Source organism: Protopterus annectens, chromosome 8.part1 (assembly GCF_019279795.1).
Source record: "Protopterus annectens isolate FY-2018-M chromosome 8.part1, PAN1.0, whole genome shotgun sequence".
In the NCBI taxonomy this organism is placed as follows: Eukaryota; Metazoa; Chordata; order Ceratodontiformes; family Protopteridae; genus Protopterus; species Protopterus annectens.
The window spans coordinates 151,408,975-151,429,800 of record NC_056742.1 but is presented as its reverse complement, the minus strand read 5'-3'; the positions used below and the strand labels follow the sequence as shown (position 1 = coordinate 151,429,800).

Here is a 20,826-nt window from a genome sequence, read left to right as displayed (position 1 = left end):
CCTCCTGGCCCAAAGAGGGAGGTTGAGTCCCGGCCAGAGGAAGGGAGGCAGGAGTGGCAGTAGCCACAGCAGGAGCCACCGTGGGACTGGAGGCCGAAGCAGAGTCCAGGGGCAGCAGTCCCGCCAGAACCAGCTTAGTCCTCCGGTCCTTAAGTGCCCTGGGGTTGAACGCCGCACATATGGAGCAACCTGACGACAGGTGCCCAACCCCAAGGCACAACACGCACAGAGTATGGCCATCCGCCGGGGACAGCTTATGGCCACACTCGGTATACTTAGAAAAAACAGCTTTTGGGGCCTCAGACATAATGAAAAGAAAACACACACGCTAGGCCCCAACACACAGCACACTCCCTAACGCACTAACAAGGGTAGGAAGGAAAACTAAGATTAACAGGTAAAGGGAACTTTGTACACAAGAAACGCACACTACAAAAAAGAGAAGAGAAAAAAAGGGTAAAATTTCTCACAAAGACGCTAAACCTGGAACTCCGTGATCGAGCTGCTGGATGAAACCGTGGCAAACTAGATCTGAGGTCAGGTAGGGTTGGCAGGGGATTATGGGTAGGGGAGGAGCTTGGAGCTCGGATCTATGCTGTTGGAAACTGCCGGATCGGATCTGAAGACCCATAGGTTGATGCACAAATGAAGTTAGCTACTTCAGATCAAACTGTTCTAAAATGTATTGGCTCAAAAAGGCTGAGTGTGTGCTTGGGGGGGGGGGGGTACACAAAAATTAGAAGTTTAATTTTTTAATTTGACATGCACTCATACATTTATATCTGTGTGTTATCATAAATGTAGTTTTTTTTTGCCCAAGACAAAAGTCACTATGGTTAATACCACCCCTAAACATTTTATAAAAGGGTCTGACTTGTCAAAAAAGTGACCCCCCCCCCCCGACTGTTAAAAATAGTAAAGCAAGTACTGTTTATTTGCATTTATTTACTGGAACAATCTGAATGAGCACAGGCCCTTTTCAGCAGGGGCTTGGGGAAGAAAAGTTCTGAGTTTACGTTATAAACAATACAATTACAAAACATAAAAGTATAGACAGGTATACAGGATGCAGGCATAATCAAGCACTTTGGTGGGATTATATAGCAGATTAGCTAATACAGTTTAAACTGAACAAGTTAAGAAGTGGTTTCAGTTATCTGTGAAAAATGGGTGCTCACTGATTACATGCTGACACTTACTTATGGGAAGAAAAATGAGATGACACTGGTAAAATGGCAGAGTTTGTTGCAGGAAGTGACATAGGTAGTAGTACAGGTGCATGAAAGAAACAGAGGCAAGGAAGGACAGGAATATAGGAAGGACAGGAATATGGTAAGTAAGATTAAGAGTAGGATAGTGGAAATGAGAAGATGGGAAGAGAGTGAGGTGGATTATACCATACTGAAGGGTGGAAAGATGAAGTTAGGGGGTACAGATGGTGGGATGTAACAAGGAGGTGTTGAGAGCAGAGGAGCATGTGGAACTGGAGAGAAAGAAATGGCAACATGTATATAGAAAAAGCTCAGTAAAATTGGAGAATTTTTTTTTACTTTTTTTTAAACCAGGATTTGTGCGGGAGCAGAATCAAGAGTCTAACGTGTTGCTTCAGTAGTTTACCATTTAGTTTTAGAGAAACTGGGGTGGAGTTCCACAACCTACAGACATAGGAAACAGTTACCTGCAGGGTTATTTGATTTAATTATCCGTAGTAGGTGTTTATCTGAAGACTGTAGTGTTCTCTTTGGATTATACTGGAGTTAGATGCGGGTCAGATTTGGACATTTTTCCCAGATTATGGGTGAGGATGCGTGTCAGAATAAGTGTGCAAGACTGTTGGAATTTGAACCAGTGAACGTTCTTTAGAGCTACTTAGTGAAGTGATTTCTATGGGAGATTTGCTGTGAATGCTACTTTATTGCAGCATTGCTCAATAAGGGTAGACTGGGGGAGGCTAGGTGTTTAAGGAAGATGGGAGCACCATATAGAAGAGGAAGAAGGTATATTGTGGCAATGTGTTTTCTGGTGTCATCTGTCAGGTAGGGTTTTAATTTTGTAGTGTGCCAAGTTTATGATGGATTTTCATGACAGCTGGTTTTATATGGATACTGAATTTCACATGTTCATCTATTGTGATACCTAGTAATTCTGTATGCATTACCAATTGAATTGAGGTATTATTGGAAGTTACGCAGATTGGTGTTGTATTGTTTTGGAGTGAGTATGATTAGATTTTGGGGGGGTTAAATGGTGCTGGGAGTTGTATAGCCAATATTCAAAGAAGGATTCTCGAGTTTTCTGTAGTTTGAGGTTATTTATAGAGCACACTATTAGAAAATTATCAGCACACTGGATGATGGTATATTTACTGAACTTGTGGAGCTCATTTATGAGGATACTAAAGAGAAGTTGACCCAGTATGGAACCTTGGAGGACTCCCAAGGATACTGGTGGGAAGGAGGAAAAGTCTGTGCACTGCCTACCTGAGAGACAGCTGTTAAACCAGAAGAAGGATGCTGCATCTAGACAGAGGGAGAGTCTACAGAGAAGCTTGGGGTGGGGAACCAATATTGAAAGTCTTAAAGAAATCCAAAAGGACTGCTGGTACCAGATTGCCAGCACTTCTGTTTAGGTTGATGGAGATGGGGAGACTGACAACGGCAGTGGAGACATTGTGATGTGGTCGAAAACCATGTTGTGTGGTTCAGAAATTATGAATGACATTTTAGTAGTTGTTGCTGGAAGCATTTTTCCAATATTTTATTCAGTGGTGAAAGGATGGCTGTGGGGTGACCAAGTTCAGTTGAGGTACCACCTATACGAAGTGGGACTATGTACGACTGTTTTCTGTAAGAAAGGAATGTAATATTGTGATTTACATCTACTGATTAAGATGGGGATGGATTATGCAATAGCTTCTGTTGCCAGTTTTAGGTATTGCGTATGGAATTTGCCTGGGGCAAGAGTGGAGGGTTTCAGTTTATGGAGCATTTTCTTAATGCAGTAAGTTGGTACAGGTTCTTTTCATCAGAGTTTATTTGTATAACTTATTGCAACATAGAAAAATTTCTTGCCACATTATGTTGTCAAGTCTTATGATCCATCTGGCCATTAGTCTGAATGTTTGGTTGGCCCGTTTGTAGTACAAGGAACTATTCAGAGTATGACTTTTTTATGTTTTTTGTGATTTTGGCTTTTTGTCCGAATAAAGGACACTGGCGCAATACAATAATTATATGCGTTGAGGTTGGAAAGAAATCCTCACGTGTTCTTGAATTATTGAATTTTTGAATTTTTGAATCATTGAATTTTGCACTCTTGCATTTTTGCACTTTTGTGTTTTTTTTGCATTTCTTGTACTTGTGGTACTATTATGATGTTATGCATGATTTTTGTGACTATAAAGTTGGCTTGTGATTTGGATAGTTGGCTAGTATGCCTTTAATGATACAAGTCAATGGCATAAGCTTGTATGACATCTTGGCGTGATTAATCATCTTTTGTATAGATGTTTTTTGCATATCTGTGCATTTTATCCACTATGACAACATATGCTTAAATGATTGATTTAGATCTCTTAGTTGTTATAGACTCAGCTAGTTAATGTCTCATTCTTGATTAATTTTATATATTTTTACATTTTGATGGACCCTGTACATATTGAATTCCAATTTTGATGATTGGATAAGCTCAAGGCTCTAGTTGGTTAGTCTTGAGTGACAGATGGTGTTCTTCGGAAATGAAATGGGGTTTTGTGAATAGCATGGTATTATGCTGGGAGCACATGTAAATGGTATCTGTGTTGCTTGTATTACCTTGTCATCATTTCTTGCACAGCTTTTTGCTTTTGCGTAGCATCTGTTCACTTTTTGTTATGACTCACGCCATGGCTTTGGTGGATGCGGTATGTAGCTCCTTTGACTTTGGACAAGCTCTCATATGGCACCGATGATGATGTTTGGTCTCTGACTTGTTTTGCGAGAGTGTTTTCAAATAACAAGCAGTCCTGTACTAACTGTTCCTCATGCATCACTGAAGATATATGTAAATGTTTTATGCAACGCCGTATTTTATAATGGATATTTATACATATATTATTAATTTTTGATTTTATTATCAGTTATGGCTGGTTCTATTATGTCCTAGCTAGGACGTATTGGTCCATTGTCTTGGCTTGTTATGCTTTGAATTTTATGTTTTTTAATAATATTGAACTAAATGTAACACTATGAAGTTGGCGTCTTAACTTGGTAACAAGACCGATAAGGAAAGACATACCCTAAGCTATCTTCTCTCCAAATATGGGCATTACTTCCTGAATTATAGTTAATGAGGCATACTATTAGCAATTACGGAAAATTCATGCATTTTGATATAAGTCCATTGATCATAAATTTTAAATGATAGGTATTGTTGAATTTATAATTAATATTATTAGGATGTTTGTTTTTAAATGGTGTGTTAGGTCGTTGAACATGAAGTTTTGATGTATTTTTTAAGAATGTGATTCTTGAATGAATTAATTGAATTAATTAATTGGTTAACTGGATAATTGTGGCTAACGAATTACTATAAAAGGTAATGGAAGTTTTTGTAAGATTGTAACCTGATGAAGCGCAATCTCATTGCGTGAAAGCGCTTGTTCCTGTTTTATTCCTATTATTAAATGCTGTTTGATTCATTTCGTGGTGGTTTCAAGCAATTTCTTCAGTACAAGTTGGTACAGGTTACAATGATTGTTTGGATGCAGGTCACTAGTAGAATTGGGTGGTATGTTTGGGATTGAGAGTTTAAGAAGAGAGGCTACAGACTAAAACATGATAGATGAACTAACTAGCTATAGAGTCAGATTGGGAGTTCAGAGAGAGAGAATGGTTTGGTTGTGCCAACAGGGTGAAGTTGGTGGCTGCTGGAAGACTAGAACAGTTTATGGCTGGAATGGACAGAGTTTTGAAGGCAATTTGTCCTATTTGATGCTGTTTTTGGCTAGATGTTTGTATTCAGCTTTAGGACTTCCTTGTTCAGTCATGCGGCCTAGTACTGGTACTGCTGATTCTTCAAATGTCCACAGCAACAAAACAAAAAACTCTTCAATACTTTGGTAGGGAAGAAATCACTAGCAGCTTGTTAAATCACTTAAGCTTTGCTTTTGGTAGTTAACACTTGGTAATAAAAAAAATTCTGGCACAGGTAAGGTGTGTGACAGAGGCAGTCACAAACAGAACTTAACTTGGTCAAGCTACCAGCCCCCACAATTAAGAGTCCCTTTATAAACTTGCATTTACTATACCAAAAAGCATTTTGTTACACTAAGACATCCTTATATTACAAATGGCTGTATTAGAAGGGATATGTGCAGAATGAAAAGTGAAAATACAAAAACCCTGGAGAGCATATGACAGTCATTTTATTAATTTATAATGCACATTTTCTGCTTTCAAGCTGTAGTTTTATCTGTAGAAAATAGCTACAACTGAAGCAGTTTTATGTCGCTACACAACCAACAATCTTCAGACAGTACTGTTGTACAGTACAACACAAAATAGCTTTCTTCTTAAAGAAGACATATTACTTTACATGTAGAAACATATTTGCTTAGGCAGGATAAAACTAATGAACAGGTATTAAACTTTCTAGATAAGTAATACAAAATATAGAACAGATCTTCTGCAGATTTACTTTGTTGCACAAATTAAGGCTAGACTTGTACATACTTATCTCAGATTCTGAAGTGCACAACCAAGTTTAGGTACCTAACCGTATATCAAGTAAACAGCCCAATTAGTTGTAAGTTTAAGTGGCATCACACTGGCGAAGCATACTAGTTAAAATAACCTGGTGTGCAAAGGCAGAAGCACTTGCTCCACCCCCCCACCCCCACACACAAAATATTAGCTCAGGACTTTTTACATTTGGCAGCAGACTCTGGGCGACAGTCTTCATAACATTTTCTGTAGTGCAACTTGGAATTCACAAGTCCTGTTTAATGTTAATTTGTGTTCAATTACAATGGGCCATCATCTGATTAACTACTTAATTAAAAAATCTAAATCAGTCCTCAATAGATTTTATGTACTTCTCGTAACCGTCTTCATCCATCAGCTCTTCAAGTTCTTCAGGTTTATCTACAGTCATCTTTATTAACCAACCTGAGGGGGAAAGAAATAAAACGCATTACAGTACCGAAAAGCAATTTTACAGAACAATCAGATCAAGTTTAAGATGCATGGTACATGGCAGAAATAAGAAATTAAAAAGGATTTATTCCTGAAATGTATAATTACTTAGTCCTATTTAAAATTAAAGCAAACTATGACAGAAGGTAACCATAACCAGAAGGTATGATTGCAACACGTTTGTCATGCACTACTTTACACATTCAAGAATATACAATGTTACAAGGTGACTTTATTCAGGTCAGCTTTTGACTTTGGGAAATCTAATCTACCAAGTTTAAACAATGACGAGGCATTATGCTATCCCATCCATGGCTTTCTCGTCAAAATGCTCATCACTTAAATGGAGACCACTGATCAAAACATGCTTGTACAGGATGTTTGCCCTGGCTACTCTGCGTGCTACCCACAAAAATATGCAAATCTACTTAATGAAAATCCTGGAAGCAATGGAATATTGTTGAGGCTGAGTGCCAATGTCTGCTTTAACTCCTTGCTCGGACGATGATGAAAAATAATGAACCGGAATGTGATAATTAGCTGCCTAAATTACCTGCACTGCCTGTTTTTATAACCTTCTGTTTTACTTTTCTGCAATCACACAACAAACAGCTGATTTTCTGTTAAAGTTGTTTTAGGGCTTCTCTCAGTTGTGATGAAGGAAATGAACACAATCTATGAAACTGATGCTATCTTTTCAATGGGATACATATTTATATAAAAAGAAATAAAGGTCAGTGATAACACCCCCCCCCACCCCAAAAAAAAAAAAAAAGAAACTGATAGCATCTATCCTACATCTGTACAGCTACACTGTGTAGCTGCCTTCAATGTTTAAATACAAGGACAAAAACAAGCTGGTTAGAAATACCTGGATTGTATACCATTTCATATTCATATTGATGGCAGCTTCTCTAGGAATCAAATTCAGTGGAGCAGTTTTGAATACCTAAGGCTCATACTAGCAGGACAGTATGACCCTCAAATCAGCACTCAATTTACATCCTCTGGACAAACTGGGGATGTGTGTGCTGAGTGATGTGGATGAGAACATTTAGATGAGTAAAGACAGGGCAGGAACTCAAGCTGGCACATGTGTAAATTTAGTACAGGGCTGACATTTAGAAGGGTTTGGTACCTGTTGCACAAGTCTGCTAAATGCTTTGTAAGAGTAGTACTGGCTTGTGATTCAGCCTATACAACCAGGGTGGTACACAATGGAGAAGTCTGGTAACTGGGTAAAACTCAAAGGCCGGTACACACTTCTGAGCATCTGGCATTGATAGCTATTTTCAGCAACACAGAACACTCCTACCTGCTGTCATTTTAAAACATGTACTCTCAAAATGTAGTTACTCAATATGCATTAACTACACTAACGTTTAGGAGCAGCTCCTATGTAAATATCTTTACATCATTAAGTAATACATTTTATTCCACTTTTTCTCATCGGTGTATCATACAGGCAGCTTTATCCTCAGGAGCTAGTAATTTATACATATTCATTTATTCACACATCTGCATAACACTGACATGCAAGAAAAGCACATGTTGGGTGAAACTCAGACATGATGTATCCCACACTTAACGCATCTGAGGTAACCATCAACATGGGTGGAAGATTCTGTAAAGGGGTGCCTCTAAACTGGACATATGCAGTCACCACTGGGAGCACTTCTTTTACAACTCTGCAAAAGAACACAGTACTACAGAATGCTTTATTCCCTCCTCTTCCAGGCAATAACCAATGGGCATGTTGAATGAAGTGGAGACTGCATATAGACAAAACAGTTCCAGTGTCATGACTAGGGGATACAGGCCTGTCAACCTGAGTGAAGGAAAAGGAGAGAGAGAAAGTGGTAATCTAATAGTGAGAAACAAACCATCAACGTTAAGAATAGTACAATTAAGGGTGTTTACCTATAATCTATGTTGGCTACAGTTCAGTGAAGCTAAACACGTTTTTTCTGTCTACAGGTAAGGGGTTTCTCAAAGTACTAGCCCTAACTCCTTTGGGGCATGGGGTGACAACCACTGGGTCACCAATGGGTTTCTTAAAAAGGAATTTGAGCGAGTCCAGTACCCTGTAAAACTGGTCTGGTTTATAAGCAGCTGGGGAAGACTGTCTGGATTGAGAGATGATTCTATGAAGCCGCCATCTACCACTTCCAAAACTGGAGAAATAGCAAAAGATTTGTGTTGAGGGAGATGAACTCCCTGATCCTTTTTTTTGTTTGGGGGCACTCCTGTGTCTGCCACGGCAAAAACTTTCATGGCATGCAGTGTCTCCCCAGAAGTAATGTCCTCTGGGGTTGAAGCAGAAGGTTAACACCTCTTCTGAATCAGAATCTTCAAAGGAGGTAAGGAAGGGTTCATCTTCAAGGACAGAGCCCTGTTGATCAGAGCCTTTATCTGAATGACGGGTCTATCTTTTTCCTGGTGAAGACTCGGGGGGGGGGGGGGGGTGATGCCTGCCTCTGGCCAAAGAAATAAAGTCTTCAGCCAACCTGACCAAATTCTGCTGATTGCCTACTGGCTCCTGCCCCACAGTTTAAGTACATGCGGCCGAGCTCCTTTTAGGTGTAGCTTTTGCCTTGGGCCTGTACATGCACGCTGCTCTGACGCCAGACTTCTTGAAAGAAATACCCAGAGCTGGCGGATGCCCCAAAGGGACATAGTCAGTTGCGGCTCATTCGCCAGAATCAGAGGTCTGCTTAGTGAATCTGGACCAGACAGGCCAACCGAATCCCAAGGCCTGAGTTGAGGTTGAGGGATCCAAAAGCATGTCGGACTTTGAAAGGGTCTCGACAGAAGCCTGCACCACCACCTTGCTTGCAGAAGGGGGCTGCAAAAGCACCTCCCCATCTTCTGGGATAATGAGGCTTGGGGACTGGCGGATGGAGAAATGTTGTTGTCCAAGGCCTTATGTTTGGGTCTTTTTTGGTTAGGGAGCTCAACCTCGGGACAGCTGATGGACACAGACAAGGGGAAGCAGACTGCTGACTAAGGTGCTTAGACAAGATTTAGGCCCTATGCCTTATAGTCCCAGTATTGAAAAGGGTGAACAGACAACAATTTGGCACATTATAGTCTGGGCCTAAACAAGCAACACACAAGGTATGAAAATCTTTGTGTAGGATTTTTTACCACAATGGAGACAGTTAACTTTATCGGACAGGAGTCACAAGTCTGAATTCCCCAAAGGGGTACTTAGAACAAATTTCTTACTGTGGTGCAAACAGACCGATGCACTCAACAGCTTCAGGCTCCAACATCAAGAAAGACAGACTGATGTCATGGCATCGGCTGGCTCCCTTTGTACCTAACCATCCTGAAGTCAGGGTAGAGCATCCGCCAGCTCGGGGAGGAGTGTTTTTTTTTTCTTTTTCTTTTTACTCTGGTAGTCAGGCCGACCAAGGGCTTCCGAAGTAGGAAATCAAATAAGTCAGGACTGCAAGAGTGAAGTATGAAGATCAAACATTTCAAAGTTAAGAATAGTAGAAGTAAGGGTGTTTACCTATAAATGTATGTTGGCTACAGTTCAGTGAAACAAAACACAAATACAGTCATTTGGGATTTCTTCCCAAATTTAAACAATTTGGGTTCATAACTTTATGAAGAGGGAAAAAAAACGGAAAAGAACATGTCAATTATAACAATGGCATTCATAAAAAATCCCTCAATCAGTTAAAACCATGCATGTCTCAACTAATAATGAACTAAAAGCAGTACATATTGATATGAAAGTACTGCTGTAACACGCAGATACAAATTAGAACTTGTGCCATATTCAGAAAGAGGTTACTGAACAGAACTAAGGTTTGCATGAAACCATTTCTCTAGTACCTGCCACTTAGTCTGAAGGTATATGATAGGAGATCCTATACCAGAGAATAATTCCAACTTATGTCAGTTAATTCTTGTATAAAAGGACCTGCTTCTTTTTTTTCATTTTTGAGTGATACATTTTTATTTAGAAGCATAACAAGATTCAAGCCAGTGCTGTCTATCCTAGTGAGATGCTAATAGTGCAATGATCCTAGAAAGAACAGTTTAATCGAAAGCTGCACCTGCCCAACAACCTTTTTAAATGGATACAAACTATCATGTGACAGCTACAACTGGTCTCTACATGAGGAGAAATGTCAGGGTATATTATAGAATCTAAAAAAGCAGTTTCTGGTGTAGCAGATGCTTCACATTAGTGTTAAGACTAGGTAAATAGTACAGTTCTGTACGCTTACCATAAACGTAGATGTTAGAGTGTATTCACTGTTGCAGTCATTACACTTTGGTTATCTGCCTGCAAATAAACCCTCAGTCGGCCTGAATACCAAAGTCTTAGGATTTCTGTGTCAGATGCTGTCGCTTCTTCCAAGACGTCAGGGGTATAAAACAGGCAGCCAACGCTATTACATCAGTTTTTCTTGCCTGAAATATCAGGAGCCCCCAAATAAGAAGCTAGTTTATGGTGGGGAACACCACCAGTAAAAAGCAAATACTAATGCCATTAGGAATGGCCACAGAGAGGAGAGGTAGAAAGACAGAGAAAGCCAGGGGGCTGGAGGGAGGGAAGCCAGGACTGCAACAGTGAATACACTCGAACATCTACATTTATGCTAAGTGTACAAAACTGTACTATGTTCAGGTTTCACTTTTGCAGTCATCGCACTTGGGTTGACTCGCAAAGCTGAGGAAGGGTGGAGGCAGTCAAAAAGTGTTAGGGCTGGCTAGTAGGCCTTGCAAGACTGCTGTAGCAAATCCAGCTCTGGATTTAGAAAAGATTGGCAAGTGGCAATGCTTGGTGAAGGTGTGTACAGATCTCCAGGTTGCAGCTTCCAGAATGCCCCTGGTAGGGACTCCCCTGAGAAATGCTGTAGAGGTGGAAGGAGCCCTAGTGGAATGTGGTCTGATCCCCTGTGGGGTAGTTTGCCATGGTGCTTGCAGCAGAAATGGATGCAGTGTGCTATCCATTTGGAAACAGTTTGATTTAAAATGGTCTTACCCTCTGCCCCTCTAGCAGCTGGTCAGATTTTCAGAAAGGTTTAGTCCTGTCAAGGTAGAACCTGAGCCGTCTGTGTATGTCCAAGGAGTGCAGGATCCTTTCCCCTTTATTCTGAGAGTAAGGGAAGAAGGTTGGCAAATGGATGGATTGGTTTAGAGCCACACTGGACACCACCTTAGGCATAAAGGACAGGTTAGTCCTGAGGGAAACCCTGTCAGCATGAAAAATAATGAAGGGTTCCACAGCCATTAGTGCCTGTAACTCACTCTTCTTGCTGAAGTTATGGCTAAAAGCAAGGCTGTTTTCCAAGAGAGGAATTTAGTGCAGGATCCTTTCCCCTTTATTCTGAGGGTTAGGTAAGAAGGTTGGCAACAACGGCTGGCAAGCCAATCGCAGCAAAATAGAAGTTATGTTCTTACCATAACGTTCCATGTTAGTTGTCTTCTTCTCGCCTTCTTGCTGGATGGGTTCGGAGCCGACCTCGGCTCCGACTCGGCCACTCTAAAAGCTCGAGAGTTGGTTCCACCGGCTCGAGGCTCCCCTTATATCCCACAATGCTAGGCGTGAGTTACCTCAGATCTCGTTTGTAAGCTAGGCCCAGCCTATAATAGTAATAGAATAACTAGTAACAAAGTCCACCTCTATAAACAAAGGAGAAGAGAAGGGTGACCTACATCCTGATCCAGGAAATATGCACAGCAGAGTATATACCTAAAGTACAGAGGTGGTAGAAAGAGAGGTCACAATCAAAACTCCTCTAGGTCTGTCCAGGCTAGGGGGAAGGAGGGTGGGACGCAAGAAGAAGGCGAGAAGACGACAACTAACATGGAACGTTATGGTAAGAACATAACTTCTATATGTTAAGTTGTCTATCTCACCTTCATTCTTGCTGGATGGGACCGCGTCCCTAGCACCTTGTCCCGGGTGGCCTAACGGAACAGACTCTTGAGAACAGTGGAACCAAAGTTAGCTCTATGTCTAGAGGCTAAATCCAGCTTATAATGAGAAATGAAAGTGTGAGGAGTAGCCCAAGTAGCCGCTGCACAAATGGTGTCAATAGGCAGTCTATCTTGGAAAGCTATAGAAGTAGCCAAAGCTCTGGTAGAATGGGCTTTAGGTTTGCTAGGCAGCCTTTGGTGTCTAATTTCATAAACAAGGGAGATCAGAGATGTTAGCCATCTGGATAATGATACCTTTGAAACTGAAAGTCCCTTTCTGCCTTCTGCATAAGAGACGAACAGCTGGTCAGATTTTCTGAATTGTTTTGTTCTATCCAAATAGTACCTTAACTGACGATGAACATCTAGCCAATGCAATCTTTGTTCAGATCTGTTAGAATATCCTGGAAAAAACACCGGGAGGTCAATGCTTTGATTTAGGTTAGCCGAGGAGGCTATTTTTGGTAAGAAGGACGGATTGGTTCGTAAAGATACTCTGTCCTTATGGAACAACAGATAAGGAGGTCGGCAGCTGAGTGCATGAAGTTCTGAAACTCTTCTAGCTGAAGTAATAGCTACTAGAAAGAGAGTCTTCCATGATAGTAATTTTAAAGAACAGGAAGCTGCAGGTTCGAAAGGAGAGAGAATTAAAGAACTGAGAACTAAATTTAGGTCCCAAGGAGGAGGAGGATTTCTTACCGGAGGTCTGAGTAGAAAAACTCCTTTCAAAAAGACTTTGCAAAGCTTGTGGGACATGATGGCAGAATCTGAAATGCCCACATGAAAGTTAGAAATAGCTGCCAATTGAACTTTAAGAGTAGAAGGAGATGAACCTGCATGGAAGAGTTCAGCTAGGAAATCAAGGACCATTTGGATGGAAGCAGTGAAAGGATCTATGTCCCTTCCTTGTGCCCAATAGGCGAAACGTTTCCACTTACTCAAATAAATCTTTCGAGTGGAAGATTTATGGGAAGCTATCAAAATATCTCTAACAGAGTGAGATATTTGAGGAAGCCTGGCTAAGGTTGGAATTGGAGGAACCAAGCAGTGAGGTTCAGGGAGGGAAGGGAGCGATGAAACTGACCCGACTGATGGATCAAAAGATCTGGAACTAGGTCCAGATGCCAAGGTCGCTCCAACAGAAACTGATGTAGAAAGGGGAACCAAACCTGTCGAGGCCAGTATGGAGCAATGAGGATCAATGAAGCCTTCTGAGCGATAGCTTTCTGTATCACTTGAGAGATTAGTGGGAAGGGAGGAAAAGCATACAGAAGTCCCCGGGGCCAAACCTGGACTAGAGCGTCTCTGCTGTGTTGGCCTGGTAACGGGAAAAGAGTGAAAAAATCTCTGCACTTGCTGTTTTGGGGAGTAGCAAAAAGGTCGCAGCAAGGCTGGCCCCACTTGAGAAAAATTTCTCTCACAGCAGAGTCTTTCAGAGACCACTCGTGAGGCATGAGGATAGCTCTGCTCAACTTGTCCGCGATTTGATTGGACTTCCCGGGGATGTGCGTTGCTATCAGAAAACGCTGAGAAGAAATCGCCCATTGCCACAGTCTGAGTGCTTCTCGACACAGGGGGTAGGACCTGGTTCCGCCTTGTTTGTTGATATACCACACTACAGACATATTGTCCGTCTGGATTGCTATCGTTCCCAAGGGAAGAGAGTCTTGAAGGGCTTGCAACGCTAAAAGCACTGCTCTCATCTCTAGAACATTTATGTGCAAGTGGCATTCGTCTGGTTGCCATGTGCCCTGGACAGTTCTGCCCTGATAATGCCCCCCCCACCCGATCAGGGAGGCGTCCGTTGTCAGAGTAGCAACCGGAGGGGAACAAAGGGTCTTCCCAATAAGAGCTGAGGGGAAGACATCCACCACAGAAGATGATTTCTGCATGATTGCGTGATCATAATGGTGTGAGACATTGGAAGTTGCTGGTACGACCATTGCGTGAAGAGCATCCATTGAAGGATTCTCATGTGGAACCTGGCTAATGGAAGCAGAGGTATGGCAGCCGCCATAATCCCCAACACTTTCAGAACTAGCCTGGCTTTGATTCTGTTGCTGCTGAAGAGGAGTGAGACTATTTTGTGTATGTCTGTTATTCTCTGATCTGTTAGTCTTGCAGACATGTTGACTGTGTCTAGATTTGCGCCTATGAAGGTAATAGTACGACAAGGCGACAAAACAGACTTTTCGAAATTTATTGAAATGCCTAAATTTCCACAAGTGCGAAAGGTGTAGTCCCTGGCCATTAGAAGAAGATGCTTGGTGGGAGCTGTGAGGAGCCAGTCGTCCAAATATGGAAACACCTGGAATCCTTGTCGTCTCAGGTGAGAAGCTACCACTGCCATGCATTTGGTAAACACCCGGGGGGCAGTGGTGAGACCAAAGGGCAGGGCTCTGAATTGAAAATGACTGGTTCCCAGCCTGAAGCGGAGGAATCTTCTGGAGCGTCTTTTCATTTTTATGTGATAGTACGCATCCTGAAGATCTATAGAGCACATCCAGCTTCCCTTTCCCAAAAGGGGAAGGATGGACTGCAGCGTGACCATCCGAAATCTTGTTTTCTTGACTGACTTGTTCAAGATACTGAGATCCAAAATTGGTCTCCAGTCCCCTGTTTTCTTTGGAACTAAAAAGAACCTGGAGTAGATTCCGGATCCTTGCTGGTCTGGTGGAACTGGCTGAATTGCTCTTTTTGCAAGCAGCTTTGAAATTTCCAAAGCAGCAAGATCCCTTTGAGCGGGTGGAACATCTGGAAGGGATTTTTTTGATAGGTTTGGAATGCGAAAGAAGGGAATGGAATAACCCTCGGAAATGATGGACTGTACCCATTTGTCTTGAGTCAGGGATAGCCAGGCTTTTGGGTACAGTGACAATCTTCCCCCGACTGCCTCGAAGGTAGCCAGTCGGGCAACACCTCAGGGATGCTGAAAGGGCTTATCAGAGAAGACTTCACGATTGCCCTGGTTCTGCGGACCCCCCCTGCCTCTAGGGCGACGTCTACCATTGTTGTTCCCCTCTGCCTCTGGCGGGAACCGACTTTGTCGTCAGGCGAAGTCCCTTGAGATTGTTTACGGAACCACATTTTCCCACTTTTCTGGCCTTTGGGGTAAGGCCTAGAAGGAGTAGAAAACGGACTCCGACGGCAGAAAGAGTCTTGCCATCTGTCTCGCACCTAGTCAAGGTTTCTTTCACTTGAGGACCAAAAGAGATGATCCATCAAACGGGGAATTAGTGAAAGACGTTTTAAAGGGGTCCGCAAAGTTGCATAACCGCATCCAGGCGTGCCTGCGTAAGGCCACACCTGTCCCTGTGGCCCTGCTCGCTCCATCAGCCGCATAAGAAAGGAGGCGCATGGAGGAGTTAGCTATGGAGTTCAGGGTAGCCAGCTGAGTGTTCATCTTGTCTTGAAAACCCGCAGCTGTAGGATCCTTCAACATATCACTCGCTTCCTTGATCAAGTCCCTTTGAAGACGAGTAAAATGGCATAGGTAGTTCAGCGAACGCATTGCAAAGGTCGCTGATGAGAACATCCGCTTCCCGTACCTGTCCATAGACCTGGATTCCTTGTTAGGTGGATGGACAGGCACCGAAGGATCAGCTAGTTCCTTCTTAGTGGCAGCAGCTACCACCATAGCATCCACAGAAACACCTTTTGTGAGGAATTGCTTGTCAGTTGGTGCAGTTATAAATTTGGAGGGTCTCCTGGGGGTAGGGTCCACTGAATCAGGAGCCGTCCAGGCCTTCTTTGCAACCACCTGCATGAGGGGATCAAGGGGGGGGGGGCACCCAGGAGGTGGAAGGGCGAGAGCCAAACGCCTCAAGATACACAGATTCATCCTCCGAAGGGTTAAGGGCTGGCCAATTTCCCCTCTGTTTCAGGATCTCTAGAATGTCTGCGAAAGAGATCTTCAGAAGGGGAACGTGGGGAACCCTCGGAATCCTCTAAATCTGTGTCAGAGGTGACAGACTCAGGTGAGTCTATGTGCTTCCTCTTACACTTTCTCTTCCTAGGGGGCTCCCCTGCCAATTCAGGAGAGGCCTCGGAAGAGGATGAGATCCCCACAGGGGATTCTTGAGGAGCTTGCTCTCTGCGGTCTGGGATGAGGGAGTGAGTCGACATAACCAAAGGCATCGAAGTGGGAGGGGCGGACGGAGCCGACTGTGGAGTCAAACAAGGTTCCAACACACTCCACATGACCTCGAATGCACCTCTGTCAGGCAGAGCCAGAGGTCCCCGCTCGGAGAAGCTGAGAACCTCCCTCGGCACCGACAGAGATGGCTCCGAGGCCGATGTCGGAGCCGAACTCACCAGCGCCGAAGCACCGAGAGGGAGAGGGGGGTCGGACAAGGGTCCGATGCCACTCACCCCCTCGGAGCCGACGAGGGAAGCCCGGCGCAGAGATTCTTCACAGGAAGAAATCGGAGCCGACGACGGAGCCGAAGACAAATGTATCGGCTCCGACGCTACCACAGTCTCGGTTCCGAGACGCCCCGGCTCCGAGCTCAAAGGAGTCGGAGGAGGAATATTAATTGGAACAAGCTGAGGCATCGACTGATGAGTCGGACTCTGGAGCATTTGGGCCAGTGCCTCGGACTTCAAAAGTCTACTCACTACCCTCTGGAGGTCGTGATCTGATAGCCTCGATGACCTGGAGGAGTGAGATCTATGGCTCTGTTCAGACAGCAGGGAGACGCTGGAGCCGAATGAACGGAGCCAAGGGGCGGTGACCTCGATCTCTTTCTAGATGTCGGCTCCGATGGTATGATCGAGCCGACCCATGACTCTCTAATGCCTCGGCTCCGGCGGAGCCGAAACCACTGAAACAGCAGTCACAGACTCATCGGCTCCAGCCGAGCCGATGAAGCAGTAGGCTTCAAAGCCTTAGGCCTCGACTCTGAAGCTGGAGCCGAGGTCCTAGAAGCCTTAGAAGGTTTCCCAGAAGACACAGGAAGGGAACCTTCAGGCTTAATTAAGCCCCTCAAAATGAGCTTATTTTTTCTCTCCTGCAGGACTCTAGGGCTGAAGCCATGGCATACAGCACAAGAGTCCTGCAGGTGTAAAGGTCCCAGGCAGTACACACAAGAAGTGTGACAGTCTGTCAGAGACATTTTCTGACAGCACGAGTCACACTTCTTGAAGCCTGAGACCTTTGTATCCTTGGACATATTCAAGGAACCTGAAGTGTAATCACACACAAAAAACACACACACAGATTACACTGATAGGTTTAAAAGGGAATTATTTTAAACTAAGGGTAAGTTAATAAAATTCCCTAAGTAAAACACATACACACTTCTAAGGAAAGGGAAGGAAGGGCCCGAAGGCCTTGGGGAAGAACTAAGTGTTCTTTATAAAAGGAGGGGGCTGGAAAGATAAAAAGGGATAAACAAGTCCACTACACTAAGTGGTAAAGAATTTACGCTAACTAGCCTAAGTTTAAAGAATTTAAACTAGACTAAACTTTCACTAACCTGGAGCCGGTAGAAAACACACCTCGATCGCTGTAGCGGCAAACGAGATCTGAGGTAACTCACGCCTAGCATTGTGGGATATAAGGGGAGCCTCGAGCCGGTGGAACCAACTCTCGAGCTTTTAGAGTGGCCGAGTCGGAGCCGAGGTCGGCTCCGAACCCATCCAGCAAGAATGAAGGCGAGATAGACAACTTAACATCAGTCATTTGTCTGAGGCAGGTCAGCTCGGACTCAGGTTTCAGTGGGGGTAGGGGGGAGGTGGAGAACAGGTAGGGTCAGGATAGGTAGGAGGGCTGAGGTGGGCTGGGCTGTCCAGGGGAAGGGTTGAAAAAGCTGGGAACAAAGCCAATCAGTCTTTTCAACCTCTACCTTGGCAGCTTGTCACACCTTGGTAATTTTGGGCAGCTTGTCTGATCAGCTTATCTGTGGATTACTAGTTTGTGTTTGAACTACAAGGGTGATCCAAGAACAAGGTATGGGCCTTTTGTTGGTTTTTGATTTAATCACAGGCTTTAGTGGCATTTATCTGTATAATTTGTACTATGTTTACTTAATAGTGTAGGAAAGCTTAGGGTATTATGCTTAAAGGCATGCAAGTAGTTTTTCAGCAGATAAGTGGGGGTAATGTTGCATTGATTTGGTGTGTTATAATTGTATTTTATTTTGCAGGCCTGTATTTCGTTGCTACAAGCAACGGTAGGAATTAAGGTTGTACTTGTAAGGTATCAAGTGAAAATTAGAACACCATAAGGGTTTTGTAAGTACTTAACCAAGGATTTGCACTGACTGAAGAAAAGCATAGTTAAAAGAGAGAAATAACTAGGGCACATGCCCTTTGGAAGGCCTGGGGTTATACACGAGACACAGGAAATGTACAAGTTTAACAAAAAAAATATATACAGGGGGGTGATATGGTTGAGGCTTAGTTGCTAGCAGCCGAGGCCTACAGTTAGTCACATGGCAGGGCCTGTGAGCTGAGGCCTGCAGTTAGCCACAGTGCAGGGCCTAGGAACAGAGATATGCAATTAGCCACATTGCATGCCTCAGTTCCTAAGCCCTGCCATCAGCCACATAAGCAAGGTCTGGAAACTGAAGCCTGCAGGTAGCCACTTGGGGCCAGGCCTGTGAACTGAGGCCTATAGGTAGCCACATGGCAGGGCCTGGGGAGCTGGGGCTGGAAAGTAGTCACAAGGCAGAGCATTTGGAGAGTATCAGAAATAGTTGAGGGCACTCAAGGGCAGTTTGCCTTAAACTATTTTATTTACATGGGACAATGACTTTTTATCAGAGAAAAGGCTAGTTATGTTAGTGTTGATGTTTAAAGACTTTGGTTTAAGAACATGTATGCAGATTGCTTAAGTTACTATCTGATGTAATGGCTTTAGTTTGGTAATTTTGTAACTCAAATCAGTTAGATTTTTGAAATGCCTGGAGTTTAGGTTACAAACAGGATAGAGGGTAAAATATGTACTTGAAATATCAGACTAAATTTGAATGACAGAACAGGTTTAAATTAATACTTCAAGTAGGGTTTACTATGAGATTAAGGCTCACTTAAGGCATGAAACAAAGGCACACATGCCTAAGTATGGCCTGGGGTTTAGGGATGAGATGCAAAAGATTTTAGCAATAGCGGAAATTATTTTTCTTAGCATTCTAGCAAACAATAGTGGAGGCCTGCAATTAATTAGATGGCAGGGGTCAGTGAAGAATCATACGGCAAGGCTAGGGAGTTTGGGCCTGCTTGTATGCTTAATACAACTTAAAATCAGGTTTGGTTCGCTAACTAGTTTCGCTTAATGCAAATAAATCATGTCTGGTTTATTTCTTCGCAAATAAAATGAAATTAATAATAAAAATAATAATACTACATAATTCAGATGAGTGGGTCATTAAAGTTAATCTAGGTCTTATGGAATTTACAGCCATTTGCAGGTTGTAAATTAGTTGTCTTCTGGCTTTTCCCGGTTAGGGGTCGCCACAGCAGAACTCCGGTCCGCTAATGATTGGCAGTAGATTTTCATGGTGCCGAGTTGCCAGCCCGACGCCCAACCTTCAACGAAGGAAAGCCCATTCATGCATGTCTTTCGGAATGCCACTCGACCCGCGGGGAGGACATGCAGACTCCACACAGAAGGCACTCCCTGCACACTAGCTGGGAATTGAACGGGAGAACCTCTTGCTGTGAGGCAACAACACTACCGCTGCAACACCGGTAATTGTGGATAGAAAGGTTTGGTAAAAAGTGGAAACTCTTGTTGAGGACTGCAAAGCCAATGCTTACGCTTGATAACCCTTGTAGATGTATTTGTTGTTTATTTTACCTGTTAACACATTACTAAACCTTGGTGGAGTAAAGAGCAGTTGGTTGTCTGCGATTCTGTGGCTAAGTAGCAGAATACTGTAACCATTTCAATTTTAGCGGCATTACTTTAAGGAAGTAGAAAAAGAAGAAGGGCAGAAAGGTGGGGGGAGGGAATGGGTCAGTGCACAGAATTTCTTCAGGAAAGGCTGAAATATTTCATACGAGGTCAAAGCTTTGATTTGTTGGTAATATTTAGTTGGTTTTTAGTTATCACTGCAACGTGGCTTGGTAGAACAGAAAACATAGTCAAGACATTTTCCTGTTTGAGAAAGCAGGATTATTTGTAAATGGGCAAAAGTTTCATTTTAGCTGCTAATTCAAGCTAAGATCTTAACCCATGGCTGTAAAGTTTGCAAGAGAAGAAAAAAGTACAGTTGTGTACCTACCATAAATGTAGATGTTAAAGTGTGTTCACTGTTGCAGTCACTACACTTGGGTTATCCTACTGGCAGGCTGCCCGCAGTCGGCCTGAATTCCAAAGTCTTGGTCCAGCGTTGGTTGCTGTCGCCTCTTCCCTGGCGTCAGTGCGCCAGGGGTATAAAAGATGCAGCAGACGCCATTTTCTTCAGTTTTTCTTGCCCCAGATGTCAGGTGCCCCCCGAAGGGTAGGCTTAGAAATTATGCCAATAAAAGAGCATGCACTAAAATAAAACAATCTTCCTCTACAAGCAAATACACCACATAGGTTGTATAGAATAGAGAAGTACAGGTAAGTCCCAGCAAAGAAAGGGGGATGGTGGGTAACCTGGACTGCAACAGTGAATACACTAACATCTACATTTATGGTAGGTACACAACTGTACTATGTTCATCGTGTTTCACTGTTGCAGTCATTACACTTTGGTTGAATCCCAAAGCTGAGGTTGGG

General features: G+C 43.2%; 1 protein-coding gene across 1 annotated transcript in view; it reads right to left on the bottom strand.

Moving 5' to 3' along the window:
* Positions 1-5,386: 5,386 nt before the first annotated feature.
* GCSH (glycine cleavage system protein H) overlaps positions 5,387-20,826 on the bottom strand; it is a gene marked incomplete in the record, with an annotated part of 617,075 nt that continues 601,635 nt past the window's right edge. The window contains 1 exon segment of the mRNA XM_044081794.1: positions 5,387-6,146. Coding sequence (XP_043937729.1) covers positions 6,049-6,146 — 98 coding nt within the window.